At 38.4% G+C, this 21,950-nt stretch overlaps 2 protein-coding genes and 1 long non-coding RNA gene across 3 annotated transcripts in view; 2 read left to right on the forward strand and 1 right to left on the reverse strand.

The window, feature by feature from the left end:
- The first annotated feature begins 1,534 nt into the window (after positions 1 to 1,534).
- wsb1 (WD repeat and SOCS box containing 1) overlaps positions 1,535 to 21,950 on the forward strand; it is a 30,091-nt gene continuing 9,675 nt past the window's right edge. The window contains exons 1-5 of the mRNA XM_024265334.2: positions 1,535 to 1,738; positions 6,589 to 6,757; positions 11,717 to 12,000; positions 12,118 to 12,249; positions 14,979 to 15,079. Of these exons, the coding sequence (XP_024121102.1) occupies positions 1,699 to 1,738; positions 6,589 to 6,757; positions 11,717 to 12,000; positions 12,118 to 12,249; positions 14,979 to 15,079 (726 nt within the window). The 5' untranslated portion in view covers positions 1,535 to 1,698. The remainder of the gene's footprint in view (positions 1,739 to 6,588; positions 6,758 to 11,716; positions 12,001 to 12,117; positions 12,250 to 14,978; positions 15,080 to 21,950) is intronic.
- LOC112142083 lies at positions 17,749 to 19,169 on the forward strand (the record flags this gene model as incomplete). The annotated part of the gene is given in 1 exon segment (XM_024265335.2): positions 17,749 to 19,169. A coding segment is annotated over 1 exon segment (622 nt), but the record flags the coding sequence as incomplete, so codon positions are not given.
- LOC118599532 overlaps positions 21,417 to 21,950 on the reverse strand; it is a 1,079-nt gene continuing 545 nt past the window's right edge. Inside the window, exon 2 of the long non-coding RNA XR_004948933.1 lies at positions 21,417 to 21,787. This is a non-coding gene — a long non-coding RNA (uncharacterized LOC118599532). The remainder of the gene's footprint in view (positions 21,788 to 21,950) is intronic.

The raw sequence follows: 21,950 nt of genomic DNA on the forward strand, positions 1-21,950 counted from the left end.
CTCCTCACAGCTCCAGCTCAATCTCCCTTTGGAAAATATCATATTTGGGATCAGCATGGATGACTCACATATGAAATAAATTATAAATATTTTTTTTATTGCTTTTTATTTTTTTCCTTCATTTCTTAAAATGGAAAAAAGGTTAGACCTGTTTTCATAGTGTTTGAGAAACAACTACAAAAAACTATGTAAAATCTTTTAAATGTATGCAAAGTAAAAATGCACTTTCACTAATGTGAATATTCAATCAATTTCTCTGAGACCTCTTATTCGACAAAGCAATGAGTGTGTTTGAGAGAGAGATAATACAAGTATTAACATGTGTTTTTTCACGTTAGGTTTTTTTCTTTTAAAAGCACTTGTCATTGAGTCATTGTTGATGAAAGCGTATTTCCCTACACAATTCCAAATAAAGGTTCATTTTTGCTTTATCGCAAGTCACGTATTATTTGCGTTGATTGGGTGTCTGATTGGGGTGCGACCAATGAGTTATATCACTAGAGATGACATGCTAGCTTGTTGCGTACGCAAAGTCAGACGCCATATTGGAATGGTATAGATGTCTGTTTACTCATGTGTTACAATTGTACAAACAGATCTGGAAAAACTAGAATGTGACTTTTCACTAGTAAATTATTGCTGTCAGCTGATAAAGGAAAACTTCTAGAAAATATTTTGACAAGATCTGAGTGAGTTTACTCTCAGTAATGAACGTTTAGGCTGATCTTGTAGTCTATTCAAAGTCAATGGCAGCTTTAGACTTCACATTGTTTCCATGTTTTCTGGCAGGACCACCGATCTTTTAGTTTTATGGAGGATGATCGTGGTATTTGTATGTTCGACCTCAGATCAGACCAGAAGACCTGCTAGTAAACAGATTACTAAGTGGAGAAAAATAAACTAATATTGCGCTGATCCGGGCCCGGCCCGGCCCATATATAACGGTTGCTAGTGGTCTATGGTGACGACGGCTACCGACCGACCCGTTTATAATCACAGACCGAGGAATCTAACAGTTTGTGTAAATGTTAGTCTGTGTGTAGATTTGAATAAAATCACAAGTTAGAGGTAAATATTACGTTTCCTATATAATAACCTGTTTTTTTTTTTAAGTTTTAAAAGGTCGTTCATTTGTTGAACTTTGTACAAAAACATTGTAACCATGACCTGGGAATTAATTTTCTGATGATCAGAGTTTTTTCCCTTTTGAAATTGGACCAAAATTAATAATTTTATGGTCATTTTACTGTGTCTACTAAACCATGTCTCATTGTTTTTTTAAGACCATTCCATTCCAGTCACTCTTTATTAATCTTGGACAATAGTAAAAAGCCTGCATGTCTCTAGTGATTAATCTCATTGTGCGACATCCTTGTCTTTTATAATCTGTAATATTCTGCAAATATTTATTGAAATCAACTGCCCTGGCTATTTAATATTGTTTCTGTTTTGTACATTGATTTTACATTGTTTACTGCATTGATTGTTTCTCTTGTTGTATTCTTGCATTTTGTTCAATAAAGTTTAAAAAAAAAAAAGTCAGCTCTGCTTCCCTAGCCGGAACTCCAGTAAGCTAGGCGGAAGAAGACTGTCTTTTAGCGACGTTTTTAGAGGCGCTGCCAAGTCCTTCTTTTTTCTTTTTTTAATTTCTAAACTGTCGCCGTTTGGCTTTTTGTCTTACTATCGGCCCTAACTTAGATGGCAAGCTTCCCGGACACTGTGAACGAAAATGATCTAGGTAAGTTCTTGTTGTGTAGCTACGGATAAGCGCATATGTCCACGAAGCGCTATTTTCTGTGAACGCTGTTTCACGGATACAGTGGGCAAATCCGCTCGAAAACCTGATATGTCAATAGTACGATTAAAAAAATCGACACGTACTGTATTAAATTGTTAAATGGTACCAATATGCCATGCTAAGCTGGTGTCGATTTTTTTTTCTTTTTTTTTTTTTTTTACCCAGTTACGTCAAATGTTGTTGTGAGTAATGTACTTTGAAACGAGTACGTTGGTAGCATTTTCTGCTGGTAAATTTGGTAAATCACGGAACCCACAGCTCATTGAACGTCCTTTAAATTTTCACAGGCGTACTTTGTTTTTGATTTTTGTTTTTGTTTTTTTTTCTTTCTGATGTTATCTGCACTTATTTACGTGCGACCAGCTCCAAAAGTGATGGAAATACGTGTAGGCCACAATATGTGAAGTCAAGATGCACACAGCACATTTTTTTCATTTTTATTTTTATTTAATACAATGTAAATGTGCAAACAGTTAGGGCTGTGGGTCGTTGCTTAGGTGGTGATCCGATTCGATTGACGAATTAAGCTCAACGATTCCATTCTTACTTTTTGATATGTTTGTTACTATGTTTATGTCTTTTAACTGGATGTATGAAAATAGAAATTAATTGTATTCAATCACCACCATTTATACATTTATTTATAACGGGAGATAAGAATCAACAAGGCTTTTAAAAAATATTTCAATAGAAAGAAATTATGTTTGTCATTTTAAACAAGTTTTATTTTATTTATTGGTTTATTCAGCAGTAATATAAACAAAAAAGTAAAAACAATATTACTGTTGCTTTTGATAATTTAACTAAAAAACATTTAAATGTTCTTCAGAGTTTTCAATCCTCAAAGTTCTTCAGCATTTCATGTTCTAAACATTACATATTGGTTTAGAGCCCATATGAAAAAAGTTGTTTTTTTCCCCCTGCAGCAGAATCGGCTGATTCCGATTGATTACAACCGCACTTCACTGAGTTTCTTCTGCGTTTCTCTGCTTCAGAATCCGCTGGAGTTTTGTTAATTGCATCAAGAGTTATCATAACCAAAAGAATGTAAACACTGAAGCTAAAGCTCTGGTGTTAAGGCTAATTCTTTTTTTTTCAGAAGTTGTCAGTGAGCGGAACTTCAGTCTCAGTTTTTGAACGGAAAAAAGCTCTTACTAGTTTTACTTTGAAAACCCAGAAGCTTCACCGACGCGAAAATTTGTTTCCATCAGGTGACAGTACCGCTGCTTTTTTGGTTTTATTTTAGTTCATAAACTTAAAATCCAACATTATTCTTCAGAGCTAAAATACATCGTCCCAAGATAATATTTTACTACAATCTACTATATTTGTAAAAATCCCCAAAACAGCGATCTTGTACGCTGCGAATATTCATACTCAAATTTTTGAGAGCAGAACGCGAGTATTTGAGCGCCCAGATACTCATCACAGCCCTTTAAACAGAATACAAAACAGAACGATATGAACACACTTGAGCAGGGCCAGGGGATGTTATTGACTGTCAATCAAACCGTAAATAAATAAAATAAGTAAAGCATTATTATGCTGGATGGAATTGCATCAAATATTATGGCATATGCTTTGGTGTGACGGCAATCTGAAAAGTGTTTAGAAATTCAGAATAAGACATTAATTTCCCATTTATAAGACATTTTTGCCCATTTATATTATATATTAACCCTTTATTTCCTGCTGTCTCTTTTTTCTGTGGTGAAAGCCTGCAGGTTTGCTCTGTGAGGAAGAGAGTTTATTGCAGCAGGGGACACAGTGAAGAATATAAATTTGTAAATACATCCAGTTTAAAGATGCACTGCCCATGTTTGCAATTCTGTTCATATGAACATCTTCTGTATTTTTATTATGTATAGGAATATTCATTAGACCAAAGATGCTGTTTTTAGGCCTCAGTTTTTCTAATGTCAAATGTGTCTGTGTTTTGAAGTACTTTTATAAATGTTTCATTTTGAAATAGATCTATTCAAAAATCAATTTTTAACTTTGATGTAGTTATTTTGCCTCTTTTCCCTATCAATGACCCAAACCAGGACTCAAAAACCATGACATTATATGAACCGTGAGTTTTGTGATCCGTTACACCCCTAATGTGCACGGTCCTTTGGGTTCTGGTGAACTTTTGTGTCTTGGACTGATTTTTGTGGCTCCTTCATGTTCTGCCATCTTTTTGAAAAGACTGTTTAGTTTCCTAATAGCAAACTTGACTGCACCAGATTGCATAGACCACATTGCCCTGCATTACTCCCTTTGCTTTGTCCTTCAGGAGGACCATTTTTGTCTCGATGTACTGAGTTTCAAATGAGTAGAGATGTTGTGTGTGTTTTTTTTTTCTCTTTGACAAATAAGGAAATGGGTGTTGTTTCTTTTTGGCTTTCTTGGCCTTCACCAAGTTGAACTGGAACAACCAGTTTACGAGGGTAGGACCTGCAGTTCTTTTCATTGTTGGTTTCTTCTGAGGCAAGCATCTCCACTCCTGTTCCTCTTAACCCTCGTGCTATTTTATGGGGTCCAGATGACCCCACCCTTATGATTCCTCCCAAGACACACATGGACAAAGGTGGACAAGATTTTATGTCTGCCACAGACATCAGTGAAGACAAAAAAATTAAAAAAAATCATTAAAAAAAAAATTCAGCGGGCTGTCTTGTGGGGTCCATATGTTCCCACTTTTAATGTAAATATGTCTAATGTAGCAAAAGGGTTAAATAATAACACAACAGGACAGTTGGAGGCTGACTCCACTGACACACTAGGGATCGTCAACATTTCTTGTGAGCAACCACCCTTCTTGTTTTTGCAGTTCACTTTGGTTCACTAAACGCTGATTAGCAGGACTGAATGAGCCCAGTTCCCGATTGACTGACTGAACACACCTCACTTGGCCTGATCAGAGCTGTATAACATCCAGCACTCAGGCATGCAGACTGTTTGAACAAACATTAGTGAAAGAATGTTCTGCTCGCAGGAGCTCAATGAATTCCAGCGTGGAACTGTCATAGGATGACACCTGTACAACAAATCCTGTCGGGAAATTTCCTGCTTCCTAAATATTCCACAGTCAACTGTCAGCTCTAACAACATGGAAGACATTGATATAAATTACTGGATTGAACCTTGTCTATTTGCTGCTATAGACGGAGATGTGCGCACACAGACGCCCTTGCTATGCATTGAGTGGCGTCAACAGAAAGCAGCTGTTTCAATGTAAGACATTCAGGCATCAACCACAAAAATCGGGCTAGCTCCCTCATTTTTTAATCGATTTTCACAAAACATCGCTCCAATAAAGCTTAGAAAAGGATTGATGTTGTGGTAAATTTATATTTTTATTACCTCTAAAATCTGTAAAAGCTGTAATTTGTGCAAGAACTGTGCCTTCTAGTGTTGCAGGTAACACACTGCTGTCAAATGAACAGATTCAGCCTTTGTGCCAGAATCTATAGAACTGAGCTTGTAAATTATTATTACCCAATCCCAGAAAGGAGGAGAATTGATGAAGTTCAATGGCATTGCTGGCTGGTAAACTTGACAAAGTGAAGTAACAAAGCCCATTTCCTATTAAAACACCTCAAAGTGCTGTTCCAACAAAAAAAGCCCTGTAACACATATACAAATAAAATTGCATAAGCTCCACCCCTGATCCCCTGTCTGATTATGATAGTTCTGTCTCACTAGCATAAATCTTCACCACTGCTACATGAAAACATCCATCAATATGGGTAATGTCCAGCCGTATGGTTCTGATCCGGATGTCAGCTGGACGAGGAAGTGAAGATCTTCATGGACAGAACTTCCTCCAAAATCCTGATTCTTTCTCCTTCCAGTTCACCAAAGACTCTTTTAGCTAATTCTCCAATGTTTATTGACTGTGATCAATACATTCAATCATTGGTTTCTCAGAGTTCTTGATAAAATAATCAAAGCTAACATCAAAATGCTCTTTCATTGATTTACAATCCTTTCCAACTGCGGTCAAATGAGCCGCCGTTCACATTTCCGTGGTCACATCAAGAAGCTCCGTGGAGTCTGGTGGAGATTTTCCAGCGTTCTCAGTCCTGCTACCGTAAGTATTGGATGAAACTCACACCAAAAATCCAGTGATGCTGATTTGACCACAGAAATGTGAACGGCGGCTCATTTGACTGCAGTCAATGTGAAGATACCATCTTCTCTTCTCCAGAACCTGAACTAGACACTAGGAACAGATGAGGGTTTAGTGCATGTGCAGCAGAGCTGTTGATGGAAAGAAGATCATTCATTCAAACAGAGTCTGTCCAAGACAGTTTGATTGATTTAAAAGGAGAAATACTCAGAAATGAAAAAACTAAATGATTTCTTATTACATTTGTTCTCTTTCAGAAGAAAAATGACACACAGACATGTTAGAAACTCTAAAAACATGACTGCTTTTATCGGTCAAGTGACTGAAATGTAACCGAGAGAATCTGGTTGATTTTCAAAACAAACAGTTCTCAGAAAAAAGAGTTCAGACGTTGTCATTCTGCTCCCCTGACCAAACTTCACAGCTCAAGTGATTGAAAGTGTAACTGAGAGAACCTGGTAATTTTTTTTAAATAAAAGATTTTTCAAAATAAAAGATTTCCAGCATTAAAAACAAAAAAACTGGCATAAATTTAGTTTTTATGTGGCCTGGTGGCAATTGATCCACAGACCAGTACTGATCTGCGGCCCGGTGGTTGGTGACCACTTATCTACAGCGCCCTCAAATAATACTAATTTTTGTTATGTTCTTGGTCTTTTTTTTCTCATTTTAGGTCAAGCCAAGTTCATTGGTGAACTCCTTGCACCTACTGCTCCCTTTGATCAGAAGTCTGGACGTGAGGCTTGGAGTGTTGCTTTTTCACCCAATGGTTCTTACTTTGCTTGGTCACAGGGGCATCGAATTGTCAGGCTCATTCCCTGGACAAAATGCTTGAAGAGCTTGTAAGTATGATGATAAATCCTATCCATCGTCATTTCCCCTCCTTTTATTAAAATTTCCTGCAATTTCCTTTGATAATCAACATTTTAGTCACGTGCTCTATGTGTGTACTGCTAGCATAAACACCTGTTGGATCAATAACACCGCTAGACATCTCATTTGGATGGTCAGACGCTGCAAATATAGTGAATTTTAGTGCTGTGTTTGAACAGGCTACTCCTGTTACCACCCTTACAATCTATGTCTGTTACATTAGAAACAGTGTGCGCTGTCTGCATCTACTTTAGCAAAATACAGACACAGCCTGGACTTGTTTGCTCGTGGCCATTCTGCCATCTGCATGCGTTGTCATCTGCCAGCGGAGCAGGTGGTGAGAGTGCGTGGGGAGCCCCTCCCTTACCGCTGCATGCGGAAAAGCAGCAAAGAAAGTGCGCTCCGTGTTCATGCTGTACCCGTGCCAATACCCGTGTTTTAGGTATTTAGACAAAAAACGTATTGGCCCGGTAAAAATTGATGACAGTTTGCTACAGCATCCTCACATTTCACTGTCGTGCTTGCGCGAAGCGCCCCCTGGTGGATTTTTTGTGTATTATTTTACAAAGCCGATTCAAGGAAAAAGAGGGCAGGCTATTGTTTGTGAGTAGGGCTGTAACGAGTATCCGGGTGCTCGATATTCACGACGTCCAAGATTCGCGATCTTTATAAATGTAGTAAATTGTAGTAAAATATGGTCATAATATCATCTGGGATAATATCATCTGGGAACGATGTATTTTTGCTCTGAAATGCACTTTAATGTAGGTTTAATGTAAGTTTAAGAACTAAAACAAAGCCGAAAGAGCCGCAGTACTCCCACCGGAAGTAAACATATCTTAATGGTGAAGCTTCAGGTTTTCAAAGTAAAACTAGCCAGAGCTTTTTTCCGTTCAGAAACTGAGACTGAAGTTCCGCTCAAAGACATAACTTCTGAAAAAATGAATTAGCTTTAACATTGGAGCTTTAGCTCCAGTGTTTACATTATTTTGACTATGATAACTCTTCAACATTTGACACAATTAACGAAACTCCAGCTTATTCTGAAGAAACAGCCTGGCGCTGCTGAAAGGCGGATGTAATCAAAGTGAATCAGCTGATTCTGCTGCGAAAAAAAACTTTTTTCATACGGGCTCTGCACCAATATGTGATACTTAGAACGTAAAATATTGAAGAACTTTGAGGATAGAGAACTGTGGAGAACATTTTCAGATTATGTTGTTAAATGATCCAAAACAGCAGGGATTTTTATCCTTTTATGTTGTTTTACTGCTGAACCAAAAGATTGACAAAAAAAAAAGTTTAAAATGACAAACAACATTTATTTTTATCTGAATCTTTGTGTTTTTTTTGTTTTGTTTTTTAATCAGTTTTGTTGATTCTTATCTCCTGTTCTAAATAAAGGTATAAATGATGATTAAATACAAATAATTTCAATTTTCATCCATCCAGTAAATAGACATACACATAGCAATAAACATTATATTAAAAAGTAAGAATCGTGGTTCAATTCATGAATTGTTGAGCTTGATTTGTGAATCGAATCGGATCGCCACCTAAGCGATGATCCACAGACCTATTCGTGAGTTGAAATATTGCAGTAGCCATACCGATATTTTGTCCCACCTCTGCTTCTGAGCTCTCCTGCAGGTGGTGGCCCACTGGAGAGCGATCCCATGTTGCTCCATCGGGCTTGACCCGACTGGGGCCTGTGGGAGGAGCTCCAGCCACCAGGCAATTATCTAGGTGCCGCAACCCCAGGCCTAGCTCCAGGGTGGGGCCCCGGTGACGCCAATCTGGGTGACGTAACGGAATCTTTATTTGAACTTCTCATAAAGGGATTCTGAACAGCTCTTTGTCTGGCTCGTCACCCAGAACTTGTCTGCCATTGTGGTTCCTACCAGGGGCAGAAGCCCCAGACAGCATAGCTCCTGAGATCAGTCGAGCACTCAAAGCCCTCCCTGACGTTAAAGTGGCAATTCAAAGAAGGGTTCATTTTTTTTTTTAATTCTACCACAAACTACAATGCCCAGGGTCCCACATCTTTACATTTGGTATCATTGAAAATCCTCAAATGTCCCTTTTAGGTATTAAAAGGAGTCAAAGACCCACTTTAGTGAAAAAATCTGGCTTTTAGTGTTTTATAACATGTTATTGTAGCGTGTTTCCTTCTAAACACCTGCAGACCCCTTACTGGTCCTAAACTGACAGCTTCAAAAACTTGCTCAGGCAAAATGCCAGTGTGATCTACAGTGAAGAGGCAACTTCGAAACCCTGCCTTCACAGCAGAAGGGATAATGAAAGCCATATCTGAGACTGGCTAAAAAAGAAAAAAAATGAATTTGGGCTAAAGAACACAGACATTGGACAGAGGACGATTGGAAAAAGTGCTATGGACAGACAAGTTGAAGTTTGTGGTGTTTGGGTCACACAGAAGAAGAATTGTAAGACAGAACAACTAAAAAGATGCTTTAACAGTGACTGACACCATTCCTCAAGTAGGAAGGGTTGCGTGATGTTCTTGGGTGGCTTTGGTGCTGGTAAGGTGGGAGATTTGTTTAGGGTGAAAGGGACTTAAAATAAGGAAGGCCATCATGCCGTTTTGCAGTGCCATGCTGTACCCTGAAGACATCTATTAATTGGTCCCAGTTTCATCCTACAAAAGGACAATGACCCAAACCACACCTCCAAAATTTGTAAGAACTATTTAGAGAAGAAGCACCAGCTGGTATTTGCCGAAATCGTGACACGGCAGATTGCGTCTTTGACTTTGACATTGACTTATCATTGAAATTTGACGCCTTCGCCGTGCCGGCTGTGTTTGATGTGAATGCACCATAACAAGAACAATTTAGAGAAGAAGCACCAGCTGGTATATATATACAAAAATTTAGGCCTGATCATCATACTATTAAGAAATTGGATCATCAGTGGGATTAATAATCCGGTGCCCCTTTTGTGTATGCCAACTTTATAAATCTAGAAAAATGCTCCTGTGCTCAATTGACTGTCAGATTATTTCTGGCTCACACAGAAGTGGCGAGCGTACAGATGAGCACGCTGTGCACATTTTAAAAGGCACAAGTGGGTCACAAACAATGATTTGGTGGTAAATGTATAACACATCCATTTGAGAGCGTAAGCTTTACCCAGAGTGGGTGATTACGCACACACACTGCTGAAAATACGCAGAGGATTTTTCTGTCATTGTTTGTTCAGGAGATGATCGTGTTACTAAATCATGTGCTGGACCCTGGAAACATGATGAAAATAAGAAAAACATCTGCTAGCCATGAAGCTAGAGCGGTCCCGTGCACTACAATAGCACTTGCGGCGGTGTAGGTACCACATGTGCTCGGCCTGGAAGATCAGCTTGGGGGTTTGCGACTAGTGATGACGTCACACTACAGTAACGCCACTTAGACAAACGACTTAGCTATTTTACACAGTTTTTCCTGTACTGAAACTGATGTTTACAATAAAGTTTATTAAAATAAAGTAACAAATTTAAAAAAGTGTTGAGATCTGCTCGGGCTATTATTATTTTGGCATTGACAGCTCCTTCCCTAACGTCTGCTCTCTTCAGTGTTCATGTCACTGAGCAGAAAGTGAGCGCTGCATATTCTAGCGGGACTTCCTCCAGTCCGTGCGACCAAAAAGAAGTTAAACACTGCCAGGATGTATTTTGAAAGAAAATACGTGCCAATAACTCACTTTCTTCTTCTTCTTTTTCTTTTTTTAATGTGCGTCCAACGACAAACTAGCATGCTACTCGCTAGCACCCACTTTAGCAGAAACTTCACACTTCCCAGCCTGATTTCTCTCTATTAAAATACAATTTCTATCCTGTGATGACGGGCTGGTGAACAATCCAGGGTGTATCCCGCCTTCGCCCAACAGTAACTGTTACAGTTTCCAGGAACCTAGGGGCCCCCGTGGGTTTAGAAAATAGCTGGAAGTTCATGACGAAAATATTCACATCGAGCGGCCATCTTAAATGTTTATTTCTACCCTTTGATCTAGTCTCTGAAAACATCACGTGCCCAAAGCTGGGTGTGCCGCATCAAGCTTGCTGCACCCACAGCCAAAATCGCCCCGCGCCAGATTACACCTTTACATTGACTTAACATTGAAACTTGACGCCTCTGCTGCGCCGGCTGCGTTAGGTGTGAATGCACAATAACACCAACACCCTCCATGAAGCTAGCAGTAATCAGCAAAAAGCTTTCATTTCAGATGCAGAATACCGTATATCTTTGTTAGGTTCAAACAACCTGAAACATTTCTCTGAAAGAAAGACAAGAGAGGGGTCAGTTCTTAAATCAGATTTTACTTGCACAAGGAGAACAGACAGAGAATGTTCAAACCAGTCTCCACCCGCTCTGAAGATCTTGGTTCAGGGTTTCCATATTTATAACCTTTCAGGGGCGGTCTTATTTTATTTACATTTGCTGCTCTCAAGGTGTGGAAGGAAAAACAGCCTCAACAATATGTCGGCGTCAGCATCTTCGAGTATCTGTAATGTCAGCCTCCAGACAGCCTTCAGCCTGGATGACTGCAACCTTCCAGACACCAGCTGAGCACGACCTCAAATGAGCAGAAAGAGAAAAGAGGTTAAAATCATACAAAGCAAATATAAGATTAATGTCTGTACAACTCTATCAATCTTCCAACTGTGTCCTGTCCAGGTGTTTGTTATTTGAGACGTGGGGCTCACCCCCCCAGGTCAACTGGTTCATTTGTAGGTCCAGACATGATGCAAAAAATGGTCAACAATTTTGGGTTATTGTGCAAATTGCTTTTTTTGGCAAAAGGAAGCAAAACAAAGATCAAAGAGAAAAAAAAGAAGGCATAGTTTGTCTTTTTTTTTAGATTTCAATTATTTGGTCGGTCAAGCTTACCTTTTTTCCATTTTCCTTTTGTTTTAGTTCTATTGACCATGGTGACGAAGAAACTGGTGCTTTGAATCCTTGGAATTTGTCCCGACATAACAGTGACAGGAGTCAAACCATTACATTGGATGGTGATCCACGCGAACATACCTTAGACTGTGGTGACATTGTTTGGAGCCTTGCCTTTGGCTCTTCTGTGCCTGAAAAAGAAAGTCGCTGTGTGAACATTGAGTGGCACCACTTCAAGTTTGGTCAGAATCATTTGCTACTAGCAACAGGCCTTAATAATGGTCGGATCAAGATTTGGGATGTTTACACCGGTAAGGACACCACAGAATTCCAATAATTTCATCTATACTGCCATGTTTTGGCAAGTAAGAAAAAAGTCATCGAAACTCCTAATAAATTTCACTGTTAATTGTGATTGCTTCTATTAGGGAAACTTTTGCTGAATCTGATGGATCATTCTGATGTTGTGCGAGACCTAACATTTGCTCCTGACGGCAGCCTGATGTTGGTGTCAGCATCGAGAGACAAAACTCTTCGTATTTGGGACCTTAAAGATGATGGTAATTACAAGTTTTTACTCGCATAAGAATCTTAATTCAAAGCTAACAATAGAAGTGTCAGAAGTATCTTGGTCTAATATTTGTATCATTTGTGATGTTTGTGTTTGAGAGTTATAAACAGTCTTTCTAGATTTACAGATGATCAGTGTACCTAATTCATAAATAATTTTGATTGAATTAACTGAGTCACACTGCAATTGAATATAAATACATTGCATACATTACATAGTACATATAATTCAAACACAAAGAATTACATTTTAGAAATCTCCTTTTTACAAATTGAGATTGTATTGTTATTTTTACTGTCTTTTTTTGCTTTGTAATGTTTTGTTTTTTTACGTGTTTGAAATAAATCTAAATCTGATCTAAATACCGTTTTCCAAGTATTACAGTTCAACAAATTGTTTTGCTTACAGTTTTGTAAACATCAGACAACTAAAATGCAGTCAGCTATGTGGATAATTCTGCTCTAGATTCTTTTTTTGGAGCCTCTAGAGCAGGGAGCCCTAAACATAGTGCCCCTGAGGACTTTGTTGCCTGAAAGGACCACATTAGATGCTCATAGTCTGTTTTAAAATGATCTTAAAAAGGCATAACTTAGCAGTAAACTGCATCTATTTTTTGCTATTATTCCTTTTTAAATCAGACTTGGTTTGAGATCAAAATGACTTTGACAGCTTCCATGACAGCTTGCAGAGAGAGATGACAGAGAGCTAAAGAGTTAATAATAAAAAAAGAGCCCGGCTCCCGGGAAGGAGTCAGAAGGGAAACAATTGTGAAGCTGCGTTGTCACCCATGACTGTTGTCACAGTAGATTGGTCAAAGTTGCAGTAAAATTGCGTTGAAAATGTAAAGTTGCAGAGTGAGCAACAAATCTTGGGGTTTACTTGAATTTGGGTTAATAGTTGCAATTGTAACATCGCAAAATCCTGGAGGGGACTGATTTATGTGAAACTTTTAAATCTGAAGGAGCTGCGAAAATTTCCCAGGAGGGGAAGCGCAGTTGAAGAGCACACAGCCAGTCTGCCACGCGCACACACCCCCACTCACGCACACACTCACAGCCAGCCTGCATGGAGAGAAGGCATCTGCTCTGCTGAATGATGAACATGTTGACAAGTTTGAATCGTATTTTCAACCGACTGAAGAAAAATTGTTACTTCCTTAGTAGATTATGCTTTTGGTTTGTCAGTTTTTCTATTTTTTATTTTTGTTACAAGAGAATAATATTTTTACACAGTTCTGTAACTGTTGTTATAAAAGAGTGATGGACTATTAACATCTTCCCCATAGACTCTGCTCCAGTCATAGTTTATTAATTTAAGTTCATTCACCGAATGTTCATTAATTTGTCTTATTGCTGCTTGTCTTGGCTGGATTTGTTCTTTTTTTAATTGTTATTTGCATTTTGCAATGACTGGGAGGTGTTCACTAGTATCATCATTGATTAACCTACAATCAATATTTTTATCAGCTACATTTGTAAAAAAATCATCTATCAATGTAGCACCGTTAGTAGTTACTCGCACCGGCTGTGATTGTTGGACACACAGATAAACTATACATGACATTAATTAAGTCATCAATGGTATTGAGTTCCCGAGGGTTTAACAGATCAATGCTAAAGTCTCACAAGGAAAAAAAAACATTTTCTTTTCTGTTATTTTGTTGTACATTCCCACTATTGTATCTCTGAATGTGCCAATGCGGGACCCGGGTGTTCTATACTGTGGTGGACCGAGCAGTAAAGGCAAGGACAGCCAAAAATATATAAAAAATATTTACATTTATTTTCAAAAAAGATATTTCAGTGAACAAAAATGGGCCCTTAAAAGAGGTCAAAGCAACAAAAGTAACTGAAGCTTTAGATAGGAGGACAAATCAACCAACTGAACAGACAGACTAACAAACCTAAACTGACCTAACTAATTGGAAACACAAGGGGAACATATATAGTGGCTGATCAGACCAACTAGACACACAAGGGGGAACTGAAAAAGACTAAGACAACAGAAATACAGCAAACAACAAAATTAACTTGTCCATCCTAAAGTAAACTAACATAGAAAAATATCAAAACTAATAGACATAAAGTAGAATGTTAACTGAATCAAAGTTTAACACAAAAAGAGTTTCTCCTCCCCCGGGCAGTGGTTCAGTCCAATTAGTGTCCTGCTGCATATAAGGCCTCTGCTGGCTGGCATGCTTTCTTTGTGTCAGGCCTGACATGGTGGCTCCAGCAGACGGCAGCAGCAGCAGCAGCAGCAGCAATGGTTCCCACAGCACCGGTAACTCAAAAAACACAAGAATAAATTAATGAAAGAAAATTGAAATAAAGCTTAAATTGTGTGTCAATAAATTTATATTTTAACAAAAACAAGTGTGTCTTGTAATTGAAATAAAATGTATCTAAAGGTGTGTGCAAGTGAGTGTTTGGGGTGCAGGTTACTGCCCTGATGGTGTGGCAGCGTAGGCAGCCATCACATATACACACATCTTACCATTATTTCTTAAAAATTTTCAATTTCTGCTTTTACAGTAACACATTCCATAATAACATCCACTACTAATGATAGGTTGTCAGTTGTTTGTGAAAGACTTGTAAAGAACATGTCTTATCCATCCATGGTGGCAACCATGTTTCAGAAATGGCAATGATCTTCAGCTGATTTAATTATTGTTCAATATCAGGCATGTTTAAATTAATATGTTATTCATCTCCCTAGGCAACATGGTAAAGGTTTTGCGTGGCCATCAGAATTGGGTATATTGCAGTGCCTTCTCCCCGGACTCATCCATCTTATGCTCCGTTGGTTCTGGAAAATCAGTATGTATTTGCTTCTAAGTTTGTTTCTATTTCATTGTTTGATTAGTTAAGAAAATTGTTTGGAATTCAATATGCAAATGCTTGTGAACATTAAGTCTTGGTTTTTTGAATTGCAAAAGTCAACACCGTTCTTTCCTTTTGATTTTCACCATCAAAGCAAGGTTTTTTTTTTTACTTAAGTATGTGATCTTTATTAAATATCTGGTTAGAGTTTGATTGTTGTAGATGATACAGGAAAGATTGTGTTTATTCCACATGCAAAACATGCATGGTAGAGGTTAACGCAAGATGAGCAGTAGCATTATCGTACAGATATTACGAACCACAGCAAAACTTTTTCTCTGCTTGGAATTTAGATATATTAATGTATTAAATAAAAATATCTAAATGACGATCCTACAGAGGTAAATTGAATATTACCACAATATCAACATGTATGCAGACACAGATAAGAATTTTATTGCACGTCTTGGTAAATATGGCAATTGATTTCAATGATATACGTAATACTCTGCGCATTTTTTCCAAGCTTTCTTGATATATATTTTCACCTATGTTTCTCAAGCCACCTTATGGATAAAGGATTATAATATATATATTTTTTAAATATTGCACTTTTTTATTTTTTTAGGTTTTAGTTTAATAGTCTTACCACTAGGGCTGCCACAAATGATTATTTTAATAGTTGACTAATCACAGATTATTTTTTCTAATTAGTTGACTAATCGGGTCATGCGCAAACTGGATGTAAAGCACAAATCTTAACCATCATTAGCTTTAAACGAACTAAAAATAAAGACAATGAAGATGATAGTTTATTAAACTTTGAATGAACCGTGCAGCCTCTCTCCTTCATTAGTTTTTGGGTTTAAACAAGATTAAATCAAATGAGGTCTGCATCTGAAACAAGGAACTATTTTACTCGAAAGATCAAGTCATGGTCTCACTGACTCTAATAAAAAAAGGACATTTTTTTGTGCTGAATGCTCACAACTTTGTTCAACTCTACTACACTCTGACTCCACATTATATAAAGTAACAACTAATCGACTATTTAGTCGTCGATTATTTTAGTAGTCGATTAGTCGTTGATTAGTTGAATGATCGTGGCAGCCCTACTTAGTACCATTGGTTCTACTTGTTTTATTTTTTGTTTGTTTGTTTGTTTTTTTCTTGGATCTAGTTTTTTTGTAATCGTGGTAGTATTATTAGGATCTTTTTGTCCCTACACTGTGTCTCTTGCTCTCCCTGTCACAGGTGGTGGCAAAGCTCAGTGTGTGATTGAATTTGAAAGGAGCGCCGCGCTGATATTTTCAGCAGCCGGTAAAAACCTTGGACGCAAAGTACGCATTGCCCAATGGCGTGGTCAGGGACAGCCTGGCACCTGACCCACAAGGTCAATCTGTACGTAGGTGCGGCTTTGTGTCTGTCTACCTCTGCTGTTGCAGTTCTATTATATATTTTAGTTTACATGTTTCATTAATATGGTGATTTAATGCTTCATTCTCAGCCCTCACCCCACTTGTTTACTGAAAAACCCCTAACTTCACCTTCAACTCCCCCATTCCCCTTTTCTTTCCCCAAAGAGCCTCGTTTATCATCTGCCCATAAAGTTAGCCATTGTTCTGGGGTTTTTATGTTAGTCATTTGAATTGTTAATGCTAAAGCTGAAACAAAACTGTGAAGTTGTTAATGTATTGGAAAACAGTTTTAGAAAGCTTTGTAGCTAAGCTGCCATTTCTGTCTGCCAGTTATAGCCAATAAGGCTAGTTATTTAGTAAGTTTTAAATTATTATAATATTTATTAAAATAGCTTTTGGTGTATTTGTGGCATTAATGTCATATTTATAAATCATCTGTATGCTATCACAGTTTATTTATACGTAGTACTCGTTTACCACAGCATTTTACCATAACACAGCTTTTTTGGTCCTAAAACATTGTGTTGTGTAAATGTTTTAGGCGATGTAAATGTAAAATGTGTATTTGGAAATAGTGTTTCTACATACTATCTTTTGAGATAAGTTGAGAAGACATGTATCTGTCTTTCATTTTCAATATTCCGTTCCTTTTCTATCCATCCTTTTCTATTTTATTTACACTATTATATTTTTACACTATATTCTCTCACCCATCCAAATGATCAGAAACATTAGTGAAAGAATGTTCCGCTCTCAGGAGTTCAGTGAATTCCAGCTTGGAACTGTCATAGGGTGCCACCTGTATAACAAATCCAGTGGTAAAATGTCCTAAATCTTCCACAGTCAACTGTCAGCTCTATCAGAACAACATGGAAGAGTTTGGGAACAACAGCAACTCAGACACCAAGTGGTCGACCACGAAAACTGATGGAGAGAGGTCAGAGGATGATGACGGTCAAAGAGGTCACAGACTTTCTGCAGTCAATTGTTACAGAGCTCCAACCTTCATGTGACCTTCAGATCAGCTCAAGTACACAGAGAGCTTCATGGCTGCATCAAGACACATCAACAAGAGCAATGTAAAGCGTGGATGCAGTGGAGTAAAGCACGCCGTCACTGGACTCTAGAGCAGAGGAGACGTCTTCTCTGGAGGGAGGAGTCACACTTCTCTATCTGGAAATCTGATGGACCAGTCTGGGTTTGGAGGTTGCAGGAGAAGGGGACGTTTCAGACTGAATTGGTGGAGGAGGAATGATGGTGTGGGCTTGTTTTTCAGACCCCTTAGTTCCAGTGAAAGGAACTTTGAATCTTCAGGATACCAAAACATTCTGGACAATTCCATGCTCCCAACCTTGTAGGAACAGTTTGGAGCGGGTCTTCCTCTTCCACCATGACTGTTCACCAGAACACAAAGCAAGGTCCATACAGACATGGAGGACAGAGTCTGACCTGGACTGACCTGCATAGAGTCCTGACCTGAACCTATAGAACACCTTTGGATGAATTAGAGCAAACACTGAGACCAGACCTTCTCCACCAACATCTGTGTGTGGCCTGACCAATAAAAAAATCTTATATAAACTACTCCACCTTGTGGACAGCCTTCCCAGAAGAGTTGAGGCTGAAATACCTGCAAAAGGTGGACCCACATCATATTGAACTCTATGGTTTAGGAATGGGATTCAAGCCGGCCCTGGGCTGCATGATGTCCTAGGTGAAAAGGAACACCACCACCATTGTCGTCCGGAACAGAAACAACGGAGCTGCCTGGAATATGTTACAATAATTATTTATTTACTTTGATTATGGTTTATGATTATCGTTTATAATAATGCCCTCCCCCAAGCGGGATTCAAACTGGGGAGCTTCGTGATGGTGGGCAGGTGATCTAACCGCTGCGCTGCTGTATACCTCTAAGCCATCGAGCATGGTGGTTTTTAAGAAACAAGCATCCCCAGTATTAAAGGTTCAAAGATAGGCTGCCCTGGGTATAGTTGCCTATGCCCAGGGCAGCCCTGATGGGATTGGACTTCAGTTCATATGTGATATGCCAGGGCAGGTGAGTGAATCCTTATGTGAATGTGGTTTATCTGTCTGTCACGTCACTATAGCTATATGTATGACCCAGGCAATGAACAATTATGCAGTTAGTTATCAGAATAGCAGCAGGCATAAGAAGAGATACAGGCAAAAGTTCTTCACAATACATGGGGGTTCCATTCCTTATCCCAGCTCCCTTAGTCTGAATAAAAAAACATCAAGTTCAAGGCCCCAACTGACAGCATCCTCGGTGAACGTCTGGCAATGGAGAGCTGAGGATGTGATGCTGGAGGACAGAGCCTCATGGGAGGACAAGCCCCTGCATGGGATGTACCACCGGACAATAACTGATGTGGCTGATATCAAGAAGTCCTACCAATGGCTAGAGAGGGCTGGCCTGCAGGACAGCACAGAAGCTCTGATCCTGGCAGCACAGGAACAAACCCTGAACACCAGCGCGATAGAGGCTCAGATCTACCACACCAGACAAGACCCAAGGTGTAGGCTGTGCAAAGAGGAAACAATCCAGCACATACCTGCAGGGTGGAAGATGCTGGCTGGGAAAGCAAACATGGAGAACCACAACCAAGTAGCTGGAATAATATACAGAAACATGTACAGAATATGGATTGGAAACCTCAAAGTCTGTCTGTTGGTATGTCTGTCTCAAATGTTTGATAGTCTTACAAATTAGAAAATGTTTAACCCTTGTGCTATCTTTTGGGGTCCAGGACCCCACTCTTACATTGGTGTGTGATCCCTCCCATGACAAAGGTGGACAAGATTTTATGTCTGCCATGGACACCAGTGAAGATCCAAAATCCTTGAAAAAAAAGTTTAGCGCGCTGTCTTGTGGGGTCCAGATGACCCCATTCCCAAGGTTAATATACCTAGGATAGCACAAGGGTTAAGAGATGTAATGAATCACCACCTTGACTATTGCATGAAAACATTTTTATCTGAGTGTGTTGAATGTTTCTGCATGTGCAATGCAGTGCTGATGTTTAAGACTTGTTACCATTAAACTTGGTGTTTTCTTTTAGTATATGTGTCTTCATATACCTCAGCTGGTGATGTCGGCGTATTGCTAAGAAAATAAAATTCTGAAAGTGGGAATTGGTGACGTCATTTTCATGGCTTTATGTTAGATTTTTTAGGCATCTACTGCTGTAAAGATGTTTTATCACAGTTAAAAGTGCATTTTTTTTGTCAAATTTTTAGAAAATTATTTAACAATTTGCGTAAAAAAATAAATGTTCTCTTTGGTATGCTGTAGTTCTACTGTTTCTCTTCCATTTTTGACCTGTAAAGTAAAAGCATTTGACATCACTGGCCTGCAGTTACTGGCTTTTTGGATGGACACATACAAAGACAGTTGAAGGAAACTGATAGAAACAAACATTTTGTTACATTTCTGGAGGTCTTATCTGGAGCTACATGCTATTAAACAACATAATATAATATTTCACATTTTAAGTTGGTAAAATAATTGATTCTCTGTCACCAGTGCTTGCACCATATTTTTTCCCAGAAAGCTTTCTTGCTTAGACAAAAATATAAGCACAAGAACAAGTGAGCGATAAGAGCAAAAAGAAATTCAGACATGGCCCAGGTTCAGATCCATAGTTCTGTTGGACTGAGATAGCTATGAGATACCCCTTGTTTTATAACGCGAGTTACATTCTACTTTCTTTGAGTTACATACCCCACAATACAAACTTTTTTTTTTCAAAGATTTTTTATCTTCACTGATGTCTGGCAGATAGGAAATCCTGTCCACCTTTGCTCACCTTTGTCATGGGAGGGAACACATCAATATAAAGGTGGGGTCATCTGGACCCCATAAGAGAGCACAAGGGTTACTTTCAGAGTTTCAGAATCTCAGTTTAAACCTTCATCAAAAAAAACCCTGGATAATAGTATTACAAGATTGACAAGCTAAAACAATTCTGTAAAGGAGAAATAACACAGAGCCAAATGATGGACGGTGGTAAACGGCCAATAAGAACACATGCAAAATTTTTACACAAAAAAAAGTCTGCACAAGAATGAGGTTACCCACAATATAGTGAAGACCACAGCTGAGGAAATACATATTTAATTCCTTGCTGGTTTTGTAGGTATGTCTACCTACTGACAGATTGTCAGCTTAATGGTATGCCCATTTGAGAAGTGATGGATAGAAAATCACTAAAACAAGAAATTGACTACAGAATTTTTCCAAATTAATTTGAATTTAATTTAGGGAAAAATGTATGATTCCTTTCTAACCAATAAAAGTTCTGGTTCACACAGACCAGTAAAACTCTCCTAATTAACCTGCCACTTGAATTGAACACCTGACACCCATTCACACACTCTCCAACTTTGGAAACACTACAGAACTTTCACTGGGTTCAAGGGAAACTTAGTAAATCTGCACAAAACCAGAATGTGTTACAAAACCATGAGTAAGAAGCTCTGGGCTAATTTGGCAACTGCTGGTGCAATTGAGCACACATTTAAGAATTACAACATGATTGCCAATTGACCTTGGTCTGCGGCTCCAAACAAAGATTTCCTCTTGTGGGGTTTCCATGGGCCTTAAACAATGTGATAGGAGTTACTTGATTTTCTCAAAGCAGATTGGACCACAGTCACCAAAAAAATGTATTTACCAAATCATATATTTTAAGAAAAATCATTTAATTTGAAAAGAGTTCTAAACATGAAAGAATACTTTTTATAGTTTTAATTTTACAATTATTTGTTCAAGTTTTCTATATTTTTTAAGTTTGCAATATTATTTTTTTATTTATATATTTTTTTCAAATTTGTAATGATTCTTTTAAATTTACAGTCTGCACTTTCGAGTTTAAAACTGTTTTCAAATTTCATTTTTTTTTTTCAAATTCATAATATGGTTTTTGATTCACTTTAAGCTGATTCTAATTTGAACCCACAAAAGTAGCCCTGCTTAAGAAGACACATGCACACCCGAAGTTTGCCTATGAACACCTTCATGATTTAGAGAGTTATTTGGAGAAGTTTTGTCGTCTGATGAGGCCAAAATTGAGTTTTTTGGCATCAACCCAACATGTCCTGTTTGGAGGACGAGAAATGCTGTCTCTGACCCCAAGAACACCATCATCACTGTCAAATGTGGAGGTAGAAATGTGCTTTTGGGGTGTTTTTGTACAAAGGGCTTCTTTACCAAGTGAATGGAAGGATGGATAGAACCACTTACCGTCAAATGTTGAGTGAGAACCTCGTGGATGGGTCAACAGGATCATGATCCAAAACATACAGCCAAGACAACCAAGAAAAAACTAAAGAAGCACATCATGGTCATGGAGTGGTCCAGCCAGACTGTCGATTTCTCTTTTTAAATGGGCAAACCTACAAAATAGGCATAGTTCAACTGAGCTGAT

This window comes from Oryzias melastigma, linkage group LG13 (genome assembly GCF_002922805.2).
Source record: "Oryzias melastigma strain HK-1 linkage group LG13, ASM292280v2, whole genome shotgun sequence".
Classification (NCBI taxonomy): Eukaryota; Metazoa; Chordata; class Actinopteri; order Beloniformes; family Adrianichthyidae; genus Oryzias; species Oryzias melastigma.